The 20,147-nt window shown below is 43.1% G+C and overlaps 1 protein-coding gene across 1 annotated transcript in view; it reads left to right on the forward strand.

Moving 5' to 3' along the window:
• LOC126238756 (trypsin-1-like) overlaps positions 1-20,147 on the forward strand; it is a 106,242-nt gene that overhangs the window by 45,513 nt on the left and 40,582 nt on the right. The window contains exon 2 of the mRNA XM_049947810.1: positions 11,371-11,469. Coding sequence (XP_049803767.1) covers positions 11,371-11,469 — 99 coding nt within the window. The remainder of the gene's footprint in view (positions 1-11,370; positions 11,470-20,147) is intronic.

Genomic DNA, 20,147 nt, shown 5'->3' on the forward strand with positions numbered 1-20,147 from the left:
AATCACAGATATTCTAACACAATCTCTTATAGACGCAGCCATTTGTAATTGTTCGGTGTCCTCTCTTCTGTGCCTTCTGAGACATTAGTGTAAGTTCATGCTTTCCTACTGAGCAGAAGTAACATGTTGTCCTGCCATAAGTGGCAGCTGGAGGCAACGTTAAAATTTCTAACAGCCTCCAGTTAATTACTTATTATTTTCAGTTGTCCCCTAGTTAAGATTCACATGTGTGCCTAAGAAACCAACCTAGTTAATTTCCATCGGTTCCGAGAGTCTCATACCTTCCCCGACAGAAAACCTAGGATGCATCCAGGAAATACTGCAGATGAAACAATAGTGTGGACTAACACTGCCGGCTGGAGTGGCCGTGCGATTCCAGGCGCTACAGTCTGGAGCCGAGCGACTGCTCCGGTCGCAGGTTCGAATGCTGCCTCGCGCATGGATGTGTGTGATGTCCTTAGGTTAGTTAGGTTAGTTAGGTTTAAGTAGTTCTAAGTTCTAGGGGACTGATGACCTCAGATGTTAAGTCCCATAGTGCTAAGAGCCATTTGAACCATTTTGAACTTAGAACAACAACTGAAAATTCTGACTACATACTGTTTGCTCACTTGAATGCCAAATGAGATCTGCCTGAAAGAAAAGTAAGATAACTCATGCTCAGCATGTTGTTTTGTGTCTGGTGCTCTGAAGTTCCCGAAAGCAAGTTGAAATCCGCAAATGCAACAGCTAAAGAAAAATAATCTACTCACCACCATTTTTTTCTTTGCTCGTCGGAAACCGCGTGTTGCTGCATCTGGGGTAAGGTGCAATGCACACACGATAAAATACTGTATTTAAAACTTTACTAACAAGGGAACGTCTCCATCGCACCCCCCTCAGATTTAGTTAAAAGTTGGCACAGTGGATAGGCCTAGAAAAACTGAACACAGATCAATCGAGAAAACAGGAAGAAGTTGTGTGGAACAATAGAAAAATTAAACAAAATATACAAACTGAGTAGTCCATGCGTAAGATATGCAACATCTAGGAGACTGTGAGCCAAGGAGCGCCGTGGTCCGTGTTCAGCGTGAGCAGCTGCGGAATGAGAGGTCCTTGGTTCAAGTCTTTCCTCCAGTAAAAAGTTAACTTCATTTATTTTCGCAAAATTATGATCTGTCCGTTCGTTCATTGACGTCTCTGTTCACTGTAATAAGTTTATTGTCTGTGTTTTGCGACCGCACCGCAAAACCGTACGATTAGTAGACGAAAGGACGTGCCTCTCCAATGGGAACCGAAAACATTTGATCGCAAGGTCATAGGTCAACCGATTCCTCCACAGGAAAATACGTCTGATACATTCTATACGACACTGGTGACGGCATGTGCGTCACATGACAGGAATATGTTGTCGACCCACCTAACTTGTACACTTGGCGAATGGGTAAAAAGATTCTTCTACCTTGCCCGATTTAGGTTTTCTTGTGGATGTGATAATCACTCCCAAAAAAGTGATGAAAACATAAGAGTTTGTCACATAAACTGCAAGAAATGAATGCAACAGTTTCACAGTCGTACATTTTTTGCCGGCGCTCTGTCAAAACATATGTTTTTAACGTTTCCAAATTTTTCCGAGTGTACAGCGTCAAATCCTGAATATGTCCAAGCATATCTGAACATGTCCTGGAATTCTGGAGAGCGAAGTTTATTATGTGTGAGTGCCTGAACTTTGGCAATTGTCTCAAAATAAAAAAATAAACTTTTCACTCGCGAGAAGACTTGAACCCACGACCTCCCGTTCCGCGGCTGCGCGCGCTAGCCACGGGACCACGGCGCTCCTGACCTCACACACTCTCCTTGATATTACCTATCTTGCGCATGGACTACTCAGTTGGTATATTTTGCTTATTTTTTTCATAGTTCCACACAACTTCTTCCTGGTTTCTCGATTGAGCTGTGTTCAGTTTTTCAAGGCCTATCCACTGTGCCAAACTTACAACTAAATCTGAGGGGGGTGCGTTGGGGAGGTTCCCTTGTAAGTATGATGGAGAAGGGTTTTACTTCAAAGCGTTCTTGAAAAATTAAACTCCGATTATCGTCAGAAAAGGTTGTACTGCATGAGATGACTAACAATTACGAGATTTTCTCATTACAAAAATTACAGGCATTTAAACCAATCGAGTTATTTGTGACATTATGAAAACAAAGAGATCAACTTGACACTATTCATGAATATTATTAGTTGGCTAAGGGGTTTCCTTCAAGCAATAGTTCTGATAAACAAATATTTCATTCTTGTGCGTACATTGGTTACCTTGAACCTCTCCATCCATACAGTGAAGGAAATATCTTTATAAAAAAATTTTCATCTAAATAATAAAGTCTTCCAGATAATTTCTCCCAGATTCACAAATATCAGATCTCCTTCTCCAATACACAACTGCTCACTACTATGCCTCTAATAAGAATGCCCTAGCGCTGCACAATTGTCTAGCGACCAAGCGCACCACCGATAACATTCAACACAGAGCAGAGATCTTATCCACTATTCGTTCAGAGCGGTCATGTTATCTTTTACCCTGTACAGTAAAGATGCTTCGGTAATATTATTTCTCTAAAACTCATGTTTAGCCACATGTTTCATAGATTTTGAAACTAGCAAAAACTTTGATTCCTGTGCTGCCCAAGACTTCAGTAATTGTCGCAGTAGTGGGAGTGGTGGTGCCAGGTTACAAATAAGGGCGCAGCAACATCCAAAAACCGACATTTTTTTTTGTGTACAGGGTGTTACAAAAAGGTACGGCCAAACTTTCAGGAAACATTCCTCACACACAAATAAAGAAGAGATGTTAAGTGGACATGTGTCCGGAAACGCTTAAGTTCCATGTTAGAGCTCATTTTAGTTTCGTCAGTATGTTCTTCCACCTACGCTCAATGGAGCACGTTATCATGATTTCATACGGGATACTCTACCTGTGCTGCTAGAACATGTGCCTTTACAAGTACGACACAACATGTGGTTCATGCACGATGGAGCTCCTGCACATTTCAGTCGAAGTGTTCGTACGTTTCTCAACAACAGATTCGGTGACCAATGGATTGGTAAAGGCGGACCAATTCCATGGCCTCCACGCTCTCCTGACCTCAACCCTCTTGACTCATTTATGGGGGAATTTGAAAGCTCTTTTCTACGAAACCCCGGTACCAAATGTAGAGACTCTACGTGATCGTATTGTGGACGGCTGTGATACAATACGCCATTCTCCAGGGCTGCATCAGCGCATCAGGGATTCCATGCGACGGAGGGTGGATGCATGTATCCTCGCTAACGGAGGACATTTTGAACATTTCCTGTAACAAAGTGTTTGAAGTCACGCTGGTACGTTCTGTTGCTGTGTGTTTCCATTCCATGATTAATGTGATTTGAAGAGAAGTAATAAAATGAGCTCTAACATGGAAAGTAAGCGTTTCCGGACACATGTCCACATAACGTATTTTCTTTCTTTGTGTGTGAGGAATGTTTCCTGAAAGTTTGGCCGTACCTTTTTGTAACATCCTGTATAGCACAAAACCTGCATCTGAAACGAAAACCCAATCAATATGACCACCTCCAATTACAGTTTTACTTTCGAGTTGTATAATAACCATGATGTTCATAATTATTTTCTTAAAAAATAGAAGGTAACACCACTTATGGGTGGCCAACAACTCTACAGTTTTCCTTTAAGAAGGTTAAGTTGCAAAAAATAAATAAATAAAATAAAATAATTAAAAAGTCAAAACATATTCTAACAACTACATTCCTTTAAAACATCTGCGTTAAGAAACACTACGATGTAGTTTGCATTTCGAGCTAGCAGCTACAGCAGATAAACTTCAAACCTGCACAACAATAGTTTGATTGAGAGAGCCCAGTAAACTACACAGTAAACAAAAGAAGCCAGTAACGGCAACTGATAATCATTCAAAAAACCAGCCATGGCCACTAATCAGAGCACACAAGATAACACAACGTATCTTTATGTCAATTAATAATGAAGATCAAGGGTTTACAGAAAACATTCACCTTGCTTTATTAGCCAACAGTGTCTGTAACCCAGAGCAACTTGACATATTACACTTTCTGGAGATCCGGATATCCCACATACAATGAACAAAATAGATTGGACCATGGGTCGAAATCGTATGCTGACTAGAGGAGTAGTGGGTAGGTCCCACTTGTCGCTGGGTCGGTGCACGTGCTCATCCAGCGCAGGTCGTCTCTCCGCTCTTAGCTAGTTGATCGCTAGGCATGATCTGAGGCCGACCCGGTAGGCAGCACCGCAGCTGCAGCCACGGAGACCTCTCTCAGTATTGCCGCCCAAGTCGACACTACTCAGTCAATGCGCGCTGGCCGTGCTGGAGCCGATGGGTGGATATTCAAATTGGCTCGTGAACGTGACAGAAATGAACATCACACCCTCCTCCACCTCAGACACTAAGGTCCCTTAGAAGGGGAGAAAACTGAAACTTGCAGTTATACTCATTAGTCACAGGGTTATAGCATGGTGGTACCACATGTCAAATACATCAGACTACCATAGAACAATACTTCCCGATTGAATCTCGTTGCTGTCCGATATAGCGACCACCTTCCCGGTTTCTCAAGGAGCCTTTCACAATTAATTTATAATGAAGCATATGAGTCACATCTAAAATATGAAAGTGCTTCGCCTCACTAGTGAAATAATAAATATTTCAGTTTTCAGAGTATATCACCTTTATGCTACTGGGAAGCACCAGGCTCTTTAAATAGCTTTGTCTGAGAAATGTGAACCCTAAAAATTCGCCTTGTCTGAAGATTTTTGACGATGAAGGTGGCCAGCGTCATTGAGCGAAGGATCTGAACTGAACCCACAAATATAGGCAAGAGTTCCGCCATCGCGTTATGTTCCTCACGGCTCACTGCTGCAAAATTCTTAATCCAGACACTGTCGTCAGGCTTTAACGAGATGGCCGCCTCTCAGCATAATAAGTGGCTCTCTAGCTTCTCATGGACGAGCTTTGCATTACTCCTCGCACGTTTTCATTTAGCTCCAATTTGGGCAACATCAGCTTTCTCAGGAGAAGGTTGTCGAACGCCTGTAGATTGGACAAGTGAAAGTTTGGCCTAAAAGCGAACATAAGGGCGGCCGGTATTTGTTTATGGATGTATTGAACACATACGTCAACAGAGGTAATGAGCTATCCCGACGGATACGATGTTTATGGTGGAAACCGATAAAGGCTACTCGCAAATTCCGGCTCACTCCTCTGCAAACGACGGATTGGGGAAATACACAGTTGTTGTGGAGTGACTGCTATCAGTTTCAAAAGAGAATTTGTGGAAAGCTGCAGAGGCGAAATTCGGAGAGTGGTCAGTAACTAACAGTGTATATGGGGGCAAAGGTTCCAAATATACAGTAAAGGCATTTCTCAACGTGGGAAGTAGTACCATACTTCAGAGTCAACCAACAGAAATGTATAAATGCGTCCACACATGAGTGTGTACCAGTACACTGTCTCACGAACTTGGGAATAGCCCTACATGATCAACATACACCCACTCCGATGCCAGGAACCCTTGGCCATTATTCAGTGATAGCCTACTAAATGCACACGTCGTACAGGTCGATACAAAGCCCCCAATCTGCTCGTCCATGGCCTTCTAGATGAACTGCTTCCTAATCTTCATCTTGGTCCCGCCGATGACCATCTACAAGGTATCGTATACTTCAGTAAACCTATTTTAACCGCATGACTTCCCCGTGAGGTGCAACACAGTGAGTTCCCCTTCAAAAATTACGGTCTAACCGTTTCCCCTTTCCTGATTGTCTCATTCAGCTCACTTAGCTCCAGGTCAGAATCTTGTTGTTCTGCAACATCTTTATAAAGCAGGGGACATCCCCTTAAGACTGGACGAACTATATGGCCTGAGGCATCACGTTCATTGTGTTCACAGACCCCTTTGTCCAAGAGGTGATCTTGTACCTCCCTAATCACCCTACTTAGGCCATATGCGACAGCATACTCAAACTTGCACTGAAGTGCAGAAATACTCATGGCCCCCCTCGTTATACATCTGTTACGTCTTGGCCATACTACTATCCAGTTAAGGGTCTGGTTATGGCTTTCTAACAAGAATGGACGAAGCTCAAGACAGATTTTAAGCTCCTCAACTCTGAACAACTCCGCCAGTATCACTTCCTCGCATACAGAATATTTGACTTTAAGCGAGAAAAGGGCACGTGAAGTGTAAGTAATAGGCAGCTGCTTCCCATTGTCGTCCTGTAAAAGTACAGCTGCGACACTCGCCATCGATGCAACGGTGTGGAACATAAACTCTTCATTTAAGTCGAGCATGACCAACACCGGGGCAGTTGCCAAAGCCGCCTACGAGGCCCCAACGCTGCTTCCTGAGACGCTTCCCACTCAAACTTACAATTACAACATCGTTATCTTAATGTATTGTAACACCAACATTTACAATTATTTAATAAAATGTAAGATAACTTATATGGTTACCCAATAACTTTAGAATTCTTCTTTAAGAACGTTAAAACGCAAAAATAGAGATAAAAGACATCGCCTAGTATCTATGTTCCTCTAAAAACACCAACCTTAACACATACTCCCATATATTTTGAATTTCGAGCTAGCAGTTACAGCAAATATACTTCAAACCGGCCCAACACTAGTTTGAATGAGGTGTCGCAGTAAATACACAATAATGGAAAGAGTCCCGAAAAGGTAAGTGGCATTCGTTAAAAAAAACCACAGTCGTCTCTTTACATCAATTAATAATAATAATAAAGGTTCGCAGTTAGCCCATTCACCAGACTTAATTAGCCGACAGTGTCTGTAACCCAGCGCAACTTGGCAGGATACAATTTCTTGTGATCCAAATATCTCATACAATTTGGAAAAAAAAAAAAAGATGCCACTACGGCGTCTGTAACCCACCCAAGTATCCTACAGCCAGCATATGATCAGAAACGATTGTGACAACACTATAACCTATAATATGAAGCGAGGAAACATCGAGCTTAGCAACGATAGTGTCATCTGAATGTCAAAGTCACAAAATATCGGCTATTCCCATCCTGAACGAAGTCTACGAACCATAACCACGAGCGCTTTACTATGTGGGCGTACAACACGATCCTCCGCTCATCAAATGTCACAATTTCATCGACGTTCGTCAAAAGACAAAAAAAAAAAAAAAAAAAACACACACACACACACACACACACACACACACACACACACACACACACACACACACACACACACACACACACACAGTCGATGTCAGGTAGTGACTGTCCTTTAGCTTTCATCAAAAATAACATGGCACTCAACGCTCCAGGACGGCAATGGAACGAATGTCAGGATCATATCTGATGACTTTTCAGCCCATGAGGTCGTCAGCAGAAGCCCATAGTGAAGTCTTGTATAAACATTAAGATTTTAAGAGCATCTCAGTAGCATGCACATGAAATTTCAAATTGGTCATGAGCTTACAGTTTGTAGTAATTACTAAAGCATTCGGTATTTGAAGATTACCAAGACAGTTACTAAAAGGCGACGGCCTTAAATAATAAGTGTCAGGTGGAGAATTAGTGAATAGACTTTTTGCATTGAAAGTGATTTGTTCACCAGTCTATAGTACAGTATAAAGAAAAGTCGTTGTTTAACTTTGTTATCAAAATTCTTGAAAAGTACTTGACCAGTTTACTTCAAATTTATATACGATAATCTAACAAACGTGCGGACAGACACAGGCTACGTATTTTTTTAATATGTATGGCATAAAACTACCGTTTTCAGATTAAAACTATACGAAATGGCGTCATTGAAGCTACTATTCTCACAGATCTAGCAGCAGGAGACGTTTCTCATACCCGTAAGCCAATGATGGTGGAGAGAGATAGTGGAGATGGACAGAGAGAGGAGGGAGAAGAGAGAGAGAGAGAGAGAGAGAGAGAGAGAGAGAGAGAGAGGACATCAGGACGTATATCCGAGTCCCATACATATTTAGTAATTGCGAAGCACTGTCCTGTTCACTAGAGAAATTATAAAATGATCAAAGCAAACAAGTCAGGATATTACTGATCGTACCAAACTGTGCGCCGGAGCATAATTACAAATAATCATACGTAGCTGTGCAGTCTCTCAAGAAACGCTACAGTCTCAGGATGTTTCACACGACGACTTGCATGTTCCCAGTTAGTTTTCCGAATTAGGTACGAGATGACACCGTTGAATAGCGATAAGCAAGTCGCAACGAAAGGGGTAGTGGAAACGTTGGAGTGGGGAGCATGGCGGGTATCGCATGGCTCACTCGTAACTTTAGCTACGTTTGATTGTGTGGTGCCTCCTATGCTACCTCCTACAGTTGCTGCTGGGGACTGTACAGCTGTGTACCTTCTCTACTGCACTTACTTAGAATAATATTCACTTTCAGTGACGCTCCCAGCTTGTACTGGAGCAGTTCACCTTGTCTGTAAGAACTTATACCCCACTCGTCATTCGGATTTCATTACTACGCTGTCACGCGTCCTGGTCAGCGTGTATCTTTTATTAAACTGATTATGCTTTCTTTCAAAAGCATGTCATGAAATGATATTCACTCAGTATAGATGTGCAGAGCTAGCTACACTATGTGATCAAAAGTATTCGGACAACCCCAAAAACATACGTTTTTCATATCAGGTGCACTGTGCTGCCTTCTTGGCAGTGACCTCAGTGGTCACTAGACATCGTGAGAGAGCAGAATGGGGCACACCACGGAACTCACGGACGTCGAACGTGGTCAGGTGATTGGGTGTCACTTGTGTCATACGTCTGTACGCAAGATTTCCACACTCCTAAACATCCCTAGGTCAACTGTTTACGATGTGATAATGAAGTGGAAATGTGAAGGGACACGTACAGCACGAAAGCATAGAGGCCGATCCCGTATGTTGACCGACAGAGACTGCCGACAGTTGACGAGGGTCGTTAAGTGTAATAGGCAGATATCTATCCAGACAATCACACAGGAATTCCGCACTGCATCACGATCCACTGCATGTACTATGACAGTTAGGCGGGAGGTGAGAAAACTTGGATTTCATGGTCGAGCGGCTGTTCATAAGCCACACATCACGCCGGTAAATGCCAAACGACGCCTCGCTTGGTGTAAGAAGCGTAAACATTGGACGATTGAATAGTGGAAGAGCGTTGTGTGGATTGACGAATCACGGTACACAATATGGCGATCAGATGGCGGAGTGTGGTTATGGCGAATGCCTGGTGAACATCTGCCAGTGTGTGTAGTGCCAATAGTAAAATTCTGAGGCGGTGGTTTTATGGTGTGGTCGTGTTTTCCATGGAGGGCGCTTGCATCCATCGTTGTTTTGCGTAGCACTATCACAGAACAGGCCTGCATTGATATTTTAAGCACCTTCTTGCTTCCCATTGTTGAAGAGCAATTCGGGGATGTCGATTGCATCTTTCAACACGATCGAGCACCTGTTTATAATGCACGGCCTGTTGCTGAGTGGTTATACGGCAATAACATCCCTGTGATGGACTGGCCTGCACAGAGTCCTGACCTGAATCCTATAGAACACCTTTGGGATGTTTTGGAACGGCGACTTTGCCCGGCCTCACCAACCGACATGCTCCTCAGTGCAACACTCCGTGAAGATTGGGCTGCCATTCCCCAAGAAACCTTCCAGCACCTGATTGAAGGTATGCCTGCGAGAGCGGAAGCTGAAATAAAGGCTAAGGGTTGGCCAACACCACACTGAATTCAGCATCACCGATGGAAGGCGCCACGAACTTGTAAGTCCCTTTTAACCCTAGGACTCACTCTGGGGTCATAGGTGACCCCAATCATCTTTACTATGGATAAAATAATATTTCTATTTCTTGTAAAAATCCAGAATTTTATGACTTTTACCACACAGTATTGTAGTTCTCTCACAAAAATTTTTAGAGCGCTTGACGCAACATTTAAGTCAATAATTAACAAAAACTACTGTTGGGGTCAATTATGACCCCAGATAGATTATATGTAACATTCATAGAATGTATAGATTATCAACTAACAATCTCTTTCTTAGGTATTTTGAGTTGTTAACACTGAATTCAGGTGTTATTCAGAACTAACCTCAAACTGGAAGTTCGTTTGTACGTTTGTTGTTGCAGTGTAATTTCAGCATGGATGGAATACGTTTTGCTCCTGGCTATAGTGTAGAACAAGCTACGGAAGACTTATTTCGTAGCAGTAGTGATTCAGGAGGTAGTGACGCCGAAGACACAGGTAGACCAAAGTGATGAAATTTGTTTACATGAATTAGAAGAAAATGATATTCTTGCTGAAAATGATGACAGTGGAGAAGATGTAAGTGCAGTACCGGTAAGCAGGGATCGGGTTAGAATTATGTTTCCTGTTGAGTTGTTCGTCACATTTTCTGTAAATTTTAAGCCATTGTGAAACATTTATGAGTGAAACAAATTATGACTTAGAGTAATATTGTAACTTCTGATATGTAATTACTCTGTCATATGTAATTTAATTCTACTACGTACATACCTGTTAAAAAAGCTGTGAAATGTGTCCAAATAATAAATAAAATGTAAACAAACAGTATTAAACGACAGTACGTTGTTCTCTGAATGATTAGTACACCCAGTCAATTATATATTGATTGGGGTCATGTATGACCCCAGATGGAGTACTAAGGAAATTTTAGCAGAGTGAGTCCTAGGGTTAACCAGGTGTTCTGATACTTTTGATCACATAGTGTAGGTATCAAAAGAACTATACATGCTTTTGCATATTAGGGAGCCTGAAAGTGGCACGCATGATATAGCCGCTGTTTAAAAAAGTCTAAGGTAGTGTGGTATCATTCAGCTTGGGAAAAACAGAAGGCACTACACGTGGCGACCAGGTAAAGACCCGTAATTCATGCACGAATGAGACTACGTTTTATTATAATGTAAGTTATTAACTGTCGGTGTGATAGGCCGAGGGAACAATTTGAACGTAAACGAGGATTCTTACGTTACTTTGAAACTGCCGGAAATTTATTAAATTATGAATAAATTGACGATATAGTCAACTGAACGTGTATTATGGTTTTTTTAACACTTTAGTATCGGCACGAGTTACTTGTATTACTTATCTTTTATTTATTCAAAGTTTTCTGCCTGATCAGTTTTTGGCATTACCGTCCATCACCTGCGCCTAGAGCGCATACAGTCAATGAGTATAAAAACGCATCATCAAGTCTGTTATTATAACCTCTTGTGCTATTTCCAATACCAACATACAAGTAGCTGAACACGACCCCCTCACTCACGCCTCCACTTGTTTCCTTTCAGCGGCCGAGCTGCCTATTCGTCGCATCCCGCACAGCGGAATCCACCGGGGGTTCGGCCGCTTCCGGGGCCGTATCGTCGGCGGCCAGGACGCCACCAAGGGTGAGTGTGAGCACTTCAGCTCTGCAGTTAGACTCCACCTAAGAGCTCAGCAAATCTCCACGCTGGAAAATGCACGGACTGTTTTGCCTCAACTGTGCCTCAGAAAGTGTCAGTAAGTAGCTTAATATCACGCAGAGAGGTCCTCGTTGGAGCAAGGAATCTGGCCTCGGATGAAGAATTTCTACGCTGCAGAAACTGTTTTTTAACAAAACCTAAAGATAAATGAATATGTGGTAGACTGATCGCACATTGTTCTAGTGATTATCGAAAGATATTTATTTGTAGGTAGCAATATTTCAACTGTAAAGTGAATCTGAGTGTTATACCAAGAGCAACGTGGAAGAGGTCACCCGACCTGGCTGTTCCCGAGACTGAAAGACGCGGTGAACGCTTCCGTCACACAATGCCAGACAAAATAAAGCAGAAATACGTATCTGCGCGAGAAGTGTGCGTAATCGGAAAGGTGGCTACTGCAAGTTTACGGTAAATAAATAAATAAAACAGCGATGTCACTGGAACAGAAATAGTACAGTCGCTAACTGGAGAGTCCAATCTCTATTTGGGAAAGTTCACTTCAGAAGGGGATGAAAAAGAAAATTGCAGTTGGTGGGAGGCGCCTGCGTAGTGGACCCCAGTGACATCAGATAGCTTACTTTACATTAACTTTTAAACTCAAAGCACATCGGTACTGACCGGCCGCCGTGTCATCCTCAGCCCACAGGCGTCTCTGGATGCGGATACGGAGGGGTATGTGGTCACCACACCGCTCTCCGGGCCGTATGTCAGTTTACGAGACCAGAGCGTCAACTTCTCAGTCAAGTAGCTCCTCAGTTTGCCTCACAAGGGCTGAGTGCACCCCACTTGCCAACAGCGCCCTACAGACCGGATGGTCACCCATCTAAGTGCTAGCCCAGCTCGATAGCGCTTAGATTCGGTGATCTGACGGGAACCGGTGTCACCACTGCGGCAAGGTGGTTGACACTTTACATTAACTGGGAGTGAAAAAAAAGTTCAAATGTGTGTGGATTCCTAAGGGACCTAGACTTACACACTACTTAAACTAATTTATGCTAAGAACAACACACACACACAACTACGCCCGAGGGAGAACTCGAGCCTCCGGCGGGAGGGGACGCGCAATTCGTTACATGACGCCCCAAACCGTGCTACTCCGCGCTGCTAACTAGGAGTCAACATACGAGTAAAACATAAGATATTATCAAAAGCAAAGATCACATAACTGAATTCCAGTCTTCATGTTCTCTGTATTACATAATACACGACCCATGTCGACTCACACGTCTCTTTACGTTTGCCTTCTTATTGTATTATGGTTTTTAATATATGAAGATGTATTTTTATGTGATGGGTGTGTGTATACCGCGTTTAAAGAAGAGAATATGATCATTGCAAGTGGAACGCACTTCGGGAAACAGACTCATTTACACCGTTCGAGAATTTGGCACTCTTTCCTTTCTCCTTTAGGTAGTGACATTATTTGTTTCGTTGCATTTTAAATTGATAAATCGCTGATGATCGTAGTTTGATTCTGTTCGTAGCTCTGTCGCGCCTTACACTGCTGTAGTGGGTAACCGTTACTGTGTTACCACATATACAGTACCTCACACTACTTCTTCTATCTACAATGTAATTATGCAACGTGACGTTGTTTTACTGAGATATTTATAATATTCTGAAGCTACTGCCAATCAAAGCTAGTCTGATGCAGTCTCCACTTTCGAACCAAGACCACTGACCGACTCAGCTGTCTGCTTTGCTTCTGTATTAAAACCAGCAGCTGCTCTTTCTGCTCCAAGCTGGCTGAACGTGGAACCCTCTCGGTATTGCACATGTCGTAACTATGTGCGGCACACAGCTTCTGTTTCTACGTATGCCTGCTGAATGCACTACTACAGTCTTGAAGCTGCCATCATTATGCAAAAATGTTAAAGCATTGCAGTTCTTCGAGGTGCCTCAAGTATGTACCAGTTGATTATAAAAGACAGTTCTCACTACCGACTCCAATTGCGAGAACAGTTGAAGTTTTTGGTATCTACAGCCAAATACGTACACTTTTTACTGTAATCTGCCGGATTCATGTTCTGCAGTCGAGAGCTTTACAAATTAAGACGGCACCCTAGAGCAGGAGACTTTTTCTGGTATTACAATGTGCAGTTTCTCTGTCAGAACAGTGTTTTGTCTCAACAGCTGTAAGGTATAGGGCGAACGAGATGGCAAGATGATCAGAGGGCTAGACTTGCATTCGGAAGAGCAGCGGTTCACTTTTCCATCATCAATTTTCATAGTGTCCCTAACTAATTACAAATGACTGCTGAAATTGTAGTTTAAAAATTCTTTTCGAACTGATCATAATTAATGCTCCGTCTCTCATAAAATCACTGTCGATCTGGCATTAACCTCTAACCTACCTTCCTTCTTCCGCAATTCATAGAGCTCCACTATTCTCTACCCCTAAGCCTCCCAGCATTTCTCTGTTTTTACCAACGATGCGTTGTGTGTGTATTTTCATAGTAGTCTGTTCACCGAACTTCTTGGAGAAATCTTACTGCCGCGTTTCCTAACAGTGAGACATTTACTCTTCTACGGGCTTAGCCAGTTCGTTAATGAAGTCTAAAAACTCTTCCTTCGAAACACCCTCCAATTGCATTCAGAGCGTGTTTGAGAAATTACATCCACTTTCACAACGCGCCCCGCAAAAGTGGTAAAATGTTGAGAGCGCTCAGGTTAATCGAATAATATATTTCGAGCACACAGTCCGTCACGCAGGCCCCCACACAGAGTTATTCTTCGGGAGGGGGGATTGAGCAAATTGGAAAGCTAATTTTACCTAGTATGACTATTTATATTATAATATAAATACAAATTCCATCAAACATTTTAATAGACCAGCCAGGCGGATAAGAATTGATTTGTTGTTTTCATTCGCCTTAAGTGATCCATAAACTAGTTAAAAGCTCAAATTTCCGCAAAACTACTAGATAAATATATATTTAATTTACAGCAATGTTACTGAAATGTCATCTGACATAGTAAGCAGTAGAAAACAAATACCTCGAAAAATTCAAAGAAACTAACAAGAGATTACAAAATAAAGCCAAGTCGTCGAGGGAAATGTTAATTATAACTTCGGGATTCACGTTAATATGTTGGTTAATGGACAGATGGTGTCAGTCGATTCAGCTTCCCTTGTTTCATTGTAGAGCGCAAAAGCAGGCAGCTAAAACTTTGCTCATAACTGCAGGTTGATACAGGAAGGACAAATATTCGAAGTAGTGTTCGAGTGTTGAGACGTCTGTAATGTTTGAACTGCGTTCTTTGGGTTGGTACACTGGTAAAAATTTTCCCCATTTCTAATTTAAATTTAGAGTGTATTTTTCTGGCTTAGAAATGTTTATAGTGTAGATGAAGTGCTTAACGGCAAGGCACTGCCAAGAACTGAAATAAGAAATTAAATGATTCGCCTTACTCTCAATGTCAATGGCCTTGCCACAGTGGATGCACCCGTTCCCGTCAGATCATCACCGAAGTTAAGGGCTGTCGGTCATGGCCGGCGCTTGGATGGGTGACCATCCGCACCGCCATGCGCTGTTGCCATTTTTCGGGGTGCACTCAGCCTCGTGATGCCAACTGAGGAGCTACTCGACCGAAAAGTAGCGGCTCCGGTCAAATAAAACCATCATAACGACTGGGAGAACGGTGTGATGACCACACGCCCCTCCTATCCACTTCCTCAGTTGAGGATGACGCGGCTGTCGGATGGTCCCGATGGGCCACTTGTGGCCTGAAGACGGAGTGCTTTAGTGAGTAGATTACTCTCAATAATTCTAGTGGCTGGAGATGCTATGGTGACCCTGTTTCTATTTACAGTACAGTTGAAGTAAGGTTGCTAAATTTTGAATGTGCTGGCTTACCAAACACACACGTTATACCGGACTAACTGAAAATTTACTTCGAGTAGCCAACTGGTTGGAAAGCTGTCTTATAAGATGATCGATGAAAAATTCCTCGCTGAGTGACTTCACTTTTTTATATGGTTGGAAGTGTTTACTTTGATATAGTTGGACAGGGGCTTGAAGATTGCTCGCTTTGATAGATATATTCTACTCCACGTGACGCTGTTAAAATCATTCAGTAACTTTTTTCTGTGTGAAAGGCATCTATTTACCTTACACAGATTTTCGAACGAAGATATTGACTTCGAGTCTATTCTGGTTTTTTTTCCGAAATAGCCTAGACTCAGCCATGTTGCGCCTGAACTTTTCTTGTGTTGCTAAATATGGCACTGAGACTGGAGGCGGAGAAAGCTAATTAGCTCAAACCTGTCCTTGGGTGATCTATTTTCAACCATAGCGAAATCTTTACGCAAACACACATTTAGTGGTGTTATGAAACTGTTCACCATCTACTCTGCTTTACAAAAGTTGAAGCTTGATATAGTTTGTGGATCCTCCCCTGATGTTCTTCACCAACATATTTACTCCTGGAACTCATTTCATAATCAAGAGTGAATAATATGAAGAAAGAATTTTGGTACTAGAAAGTTTCCGTTGTATCTACTATAAGCCCACACATTTCGAGGGAGGGCGGGAGGAGGCCGGGGGGGGGGGGGGGGGTAAGAGCACTGGAACCCTGGGCTACCCACTGCCTGGGGCCTGGCTATCAACAGAATGTCTGCCTGGGAGATTGTCAGATGACCAAGCATTTTTAAGTGCTGCTGCTAGACTTTCTTTTTTGTATGTGAATGCTTCATTAAAAAAACAAATATGAAATAAACGTTCCTAACTGTGATTTTGTGCACCTCTTCTCAGTGTCAGTAATTTTCTTCAGCGTTAGCACCTCGCCTTCTGTGGTACTTTTTCTTCTTCTGTATTTTTAGATCTTTGGTGACAGATTTCGCCGACTCTATTTTTTGAGACCCGCTGCTGAGTGTGTAGGTTCTGGACCCGAAGAGTTTTTCGTGGAAGACGTGTATTCAGAAGTTCACCCAGAATTTTCGTTTCTAAAAATAGTGAGAGAGACAGATATGTGTCATTGGACCTCAAATGTAGCGCTGTTACGCGAAGAGTTATTTTGAAATTTGAATTTCTATCGAGAGGCACTTTTACGTCTTATAGCTCATCATTTGTCTCCAGGTCACCCTCTCACTTTTCCAGTTCACGTTCATTCTCACAAAGAGAAGAAAGATTTTACGGAATATTTTAAGGTTTCTAGTTATTTATTTTCTTTCGAAAACTTATTGTTACACACAAACAGAAGTAGAAATAGTATCACAATAGTTTACGCAGTAAAAGTTTTACACTTGGCATATAGTTAAGGAAGAATTTGAAGTGAAAGACGTTATTGGCACATAGTGAACTCGAGTTGACTGGTTAGTCTCATTACGAAATATGTGAGATTCTCCGATTTCAATATATACACTCCTGGAAATTGAAATAAGAACACCGTGAATTCATTGTCCCAGGAAGGGGAAACTTTATTGACACATTCCTGGGGTCATATACATCACATGATCACACTGACAGAACCACAGGCACATAGACACAGGCAACAGAGCATGCACAATGTCGGCACTAGTACAGTGTATATCCACCTTTCGCAGCAATGCAGGCTGCTATTCTCCCATGGAGACGATCGTAGAGATGCTGGATGTAGTCCTGTGGAACGGCTTGCCATGCCATTTCCACCTGGCGCCTCAGTTGGACCAGCGTTCGTGCTGGACGTGCAGACCGCGTGAGACGACGCTTCATCCAGTCCCAAACATGCTCAATGGGGGACAGATCCGGAGATCTTGCTGGCCAGGGTAGTTGACTTACACCTTCTAGAGCACGTTGGGTGGCACGGGATACATGCGGACGTGCATTGTCCTGTTGGAACAGCAAGTTCCCTTGCCGGTCTAGGAATGGTAGAACGATGGGTTCGATGACGGTTTGGATGTACCGTGCACTATTCAGTGTCCCCTCGACGATCACCAGTGGTGTACGGCCAGTGTAAGAGATCGCACCCCACACCATGATGCCGGGTGTTGGCCCTGTGTGCCTCGGTCGTATGCAGTCCTGATTGTGGCGCTCACCTGCACGGCGCCAAACACGCATACGACCATCATTGGCACCAAGGCAGAAGCGACTCTCATCGCTGAAGACGACACGTCTCCATTCGTCCCTCCATTCACGCCTGTCGCGACACCACTGGAGGCGGGCTGCACGATGTTAGGGCGTGAGCGGAAGACGGCCTAACGGTGTGCGGGACCGTTGCCCAGCTTCATGGAGACGGTTGCGAATGGTCCTCGCCGATACCCCAGGAGCAACAGTGTCCCTAATTTGCTGGGAAGTGGCGGTGCGGTCCCCTACGGCACTGCGTAGGATCCTACGGTCTTGGCGTGCATCCGTGCGTCGCTGCGGTCCGGTCCCAGGTCGACGGGCACGTGCACCTTCCGCCGACCACTGACGACAACATCGATGTACTGTGGAGACCTCACGCCCCACGTGTTGAGCAATTCGGCGGTACGTCCACCCGGCCTCCCGCATGCCCACTATACGCCCTCGCTCAAAGTCCGTCAACTGCACATACGGTTCACGTCCACGCTGTCGCGGCATGCTACCAGTGTTAAAGACTGCGATGGAGCTCCGTATGCCACGGCAAACTGGCTGACACTGACGGCGGCGGTGCACAAATGCTGCGCAGCTAGCGCCATTCTACGGCCAACACCGCGGTTCCTGGTGTGTCCGCTGTGCCGTGCGTGTGATCATTGCTTGTACAGCCCCCTCGCAGTGTCCGGAGCAAGTATGGTGGGTCTGACACACCGGTGTCAATGTGTTCTTTTTTCCATTTCCAGGAGTATAGAATATTTTGCGCAGGTAATATACATTCTGTTTTCTTGCTTCAACAGATGATGGCAGAAGGCATTTTCATTGTTTTGAGGATCCACAACAGGTACTTTATCTCAAAATAAATCAGACTTTCTTTTCCATCATACTGTCTCGTTGACGTTACTGATGCTGATCTGACCTTTGACCAGCCGTAGTAAACTCTGCTTCGTATCGTATAACGTGTCTTTCGGCAGAGTTACCTGTACGTTGGATAAACTGATCTGAAGCTGACTTTGTATTTTTGATTGCGTGCTGCATATAATACAGTGCAATTAAATACTGCCTTGTTTAATGTACTGCTCTGCCACTATTGAAGTGTGCCACAAGTGGCATGAAGGCAACTGAAACCACTGCATTAAAAACGCACAATGTTTATCCACAGGACACATGGCCTGTAATTGAAAAAGTGTCATAATGATGTCTCCATTGGCAAAAATTTCCGGGTTAGTCACCGATTCTGATTTCTGGGAGTGGACTACTAAGGAGGAGATAACCACGAGAATAAAGATTGAATGACGAACAGAAGGGTAACATTTTACGCGGTGGATCGAGGAGAAGTTAACCATGAGAAGAGAGATTGGAAAACGAATGGAAAGGTAACATTCTATAAATCGTAGAGTGGAATGTCAGAGGTTTGAACATGGTAGGGAAACTATTAAATCTGAAAACGGAAATGCAAAGGTTCTATGTGAATATAGTGGGGGTCAGTTAAGTGATATGGAAAGAAGATAATGCTATATGTTGATTAACATATATGGTCGTGGCAGCAGAAAATGTTTTAACAGGACTGGATTCGTTACGAACAAGAAGGTAGAACAGAGAGTGACCACTGTGAATAGTTTAGTGATAGGCTTGTTCTGAGCAAACTCGACAACAAATCAACGCCAACGACAACAGCTCAGGTATACTTGATGACATAACAAGCAGAAGATGAAGAGATACAGAAAGCGTACGAGGATATTGAACGTGTAATTAAGTACGTAAATGGAGATTTAAATGCCACAATCTTGGACATTTTTAGGGGAAGAAATATAAAATAAAGTTACGAATGAATATGGGGTGGGTATCAGAAATGAGCGAGGAGAAATACTAATTAAGTTCTGAAGTAAAATTCAGCTAGTAACGTCGAATCCACTGTTTAGAAATCTTAAGGGAGGGAGGCATATTTGAAGAATGATAGTAGACGCTGTACAGTTGCGGATGGATTTCGTCATGGTCAGACAAAGAATCCTAAATCACATATTTGATTATAAGACGTGCCCAGTAGTCGATATAGACTCAGATTTGTGACGAAGAGCAGGTGAAGTTCGTGAGAATTGTCCGGAGGAATCAATCTGAAGTAATGAAGAATAATGAGTTGGAGAGGCACCAAGGCGAAATGGCAGCAGGAAAACCGAGAAGACATCCAAAAAGAAATGGTCGTCGGAAGGAATAATCAACAATGCAATCTTTCGTGAAATTAAAAGCAATGACATCAAGCTTATGAGTCCAAGGGGAGTTCCATTGTTAAACGCCGAGAAGAGAGCGGATAAAAATAGCAAGTAGCAGAAACGAAACTGGCGACAAACTTAATAGCAAAACTGAGGAACACGAAGTAATCAAACTGAAGGAATTCTGAAACTAAAGTTATGGCGGGCGAATCAAGGGAGCATAAAAAGCAGAGTAACATCTGCAAAGAGTCTAAAAGAAGCTCGCTGGCATCAAATATCGGCCTTAATGTGAGGAAGAAATTGCTGAGTCTAAGCGTTTGAAGCACGGCTTTGTATGGAAGTGAATGACTGATTGTGGAAA

The sequence above is a fragment of the Schistocerca nitens genome, chromosome 1, assembly GCF_023898315.1.
Source record: "Schistocerca nitens isolate TAMUIC-IGC-003100 chromosome 1, iqSchNite1.1, whole genome shotgun sequence".
Taxonomy (NCBI): Eukaryota; Metazoa; Arthropoda; class Insecta; order Orthoptera; family Acrididae; genus Schistocerca; species Schistocerca nitens.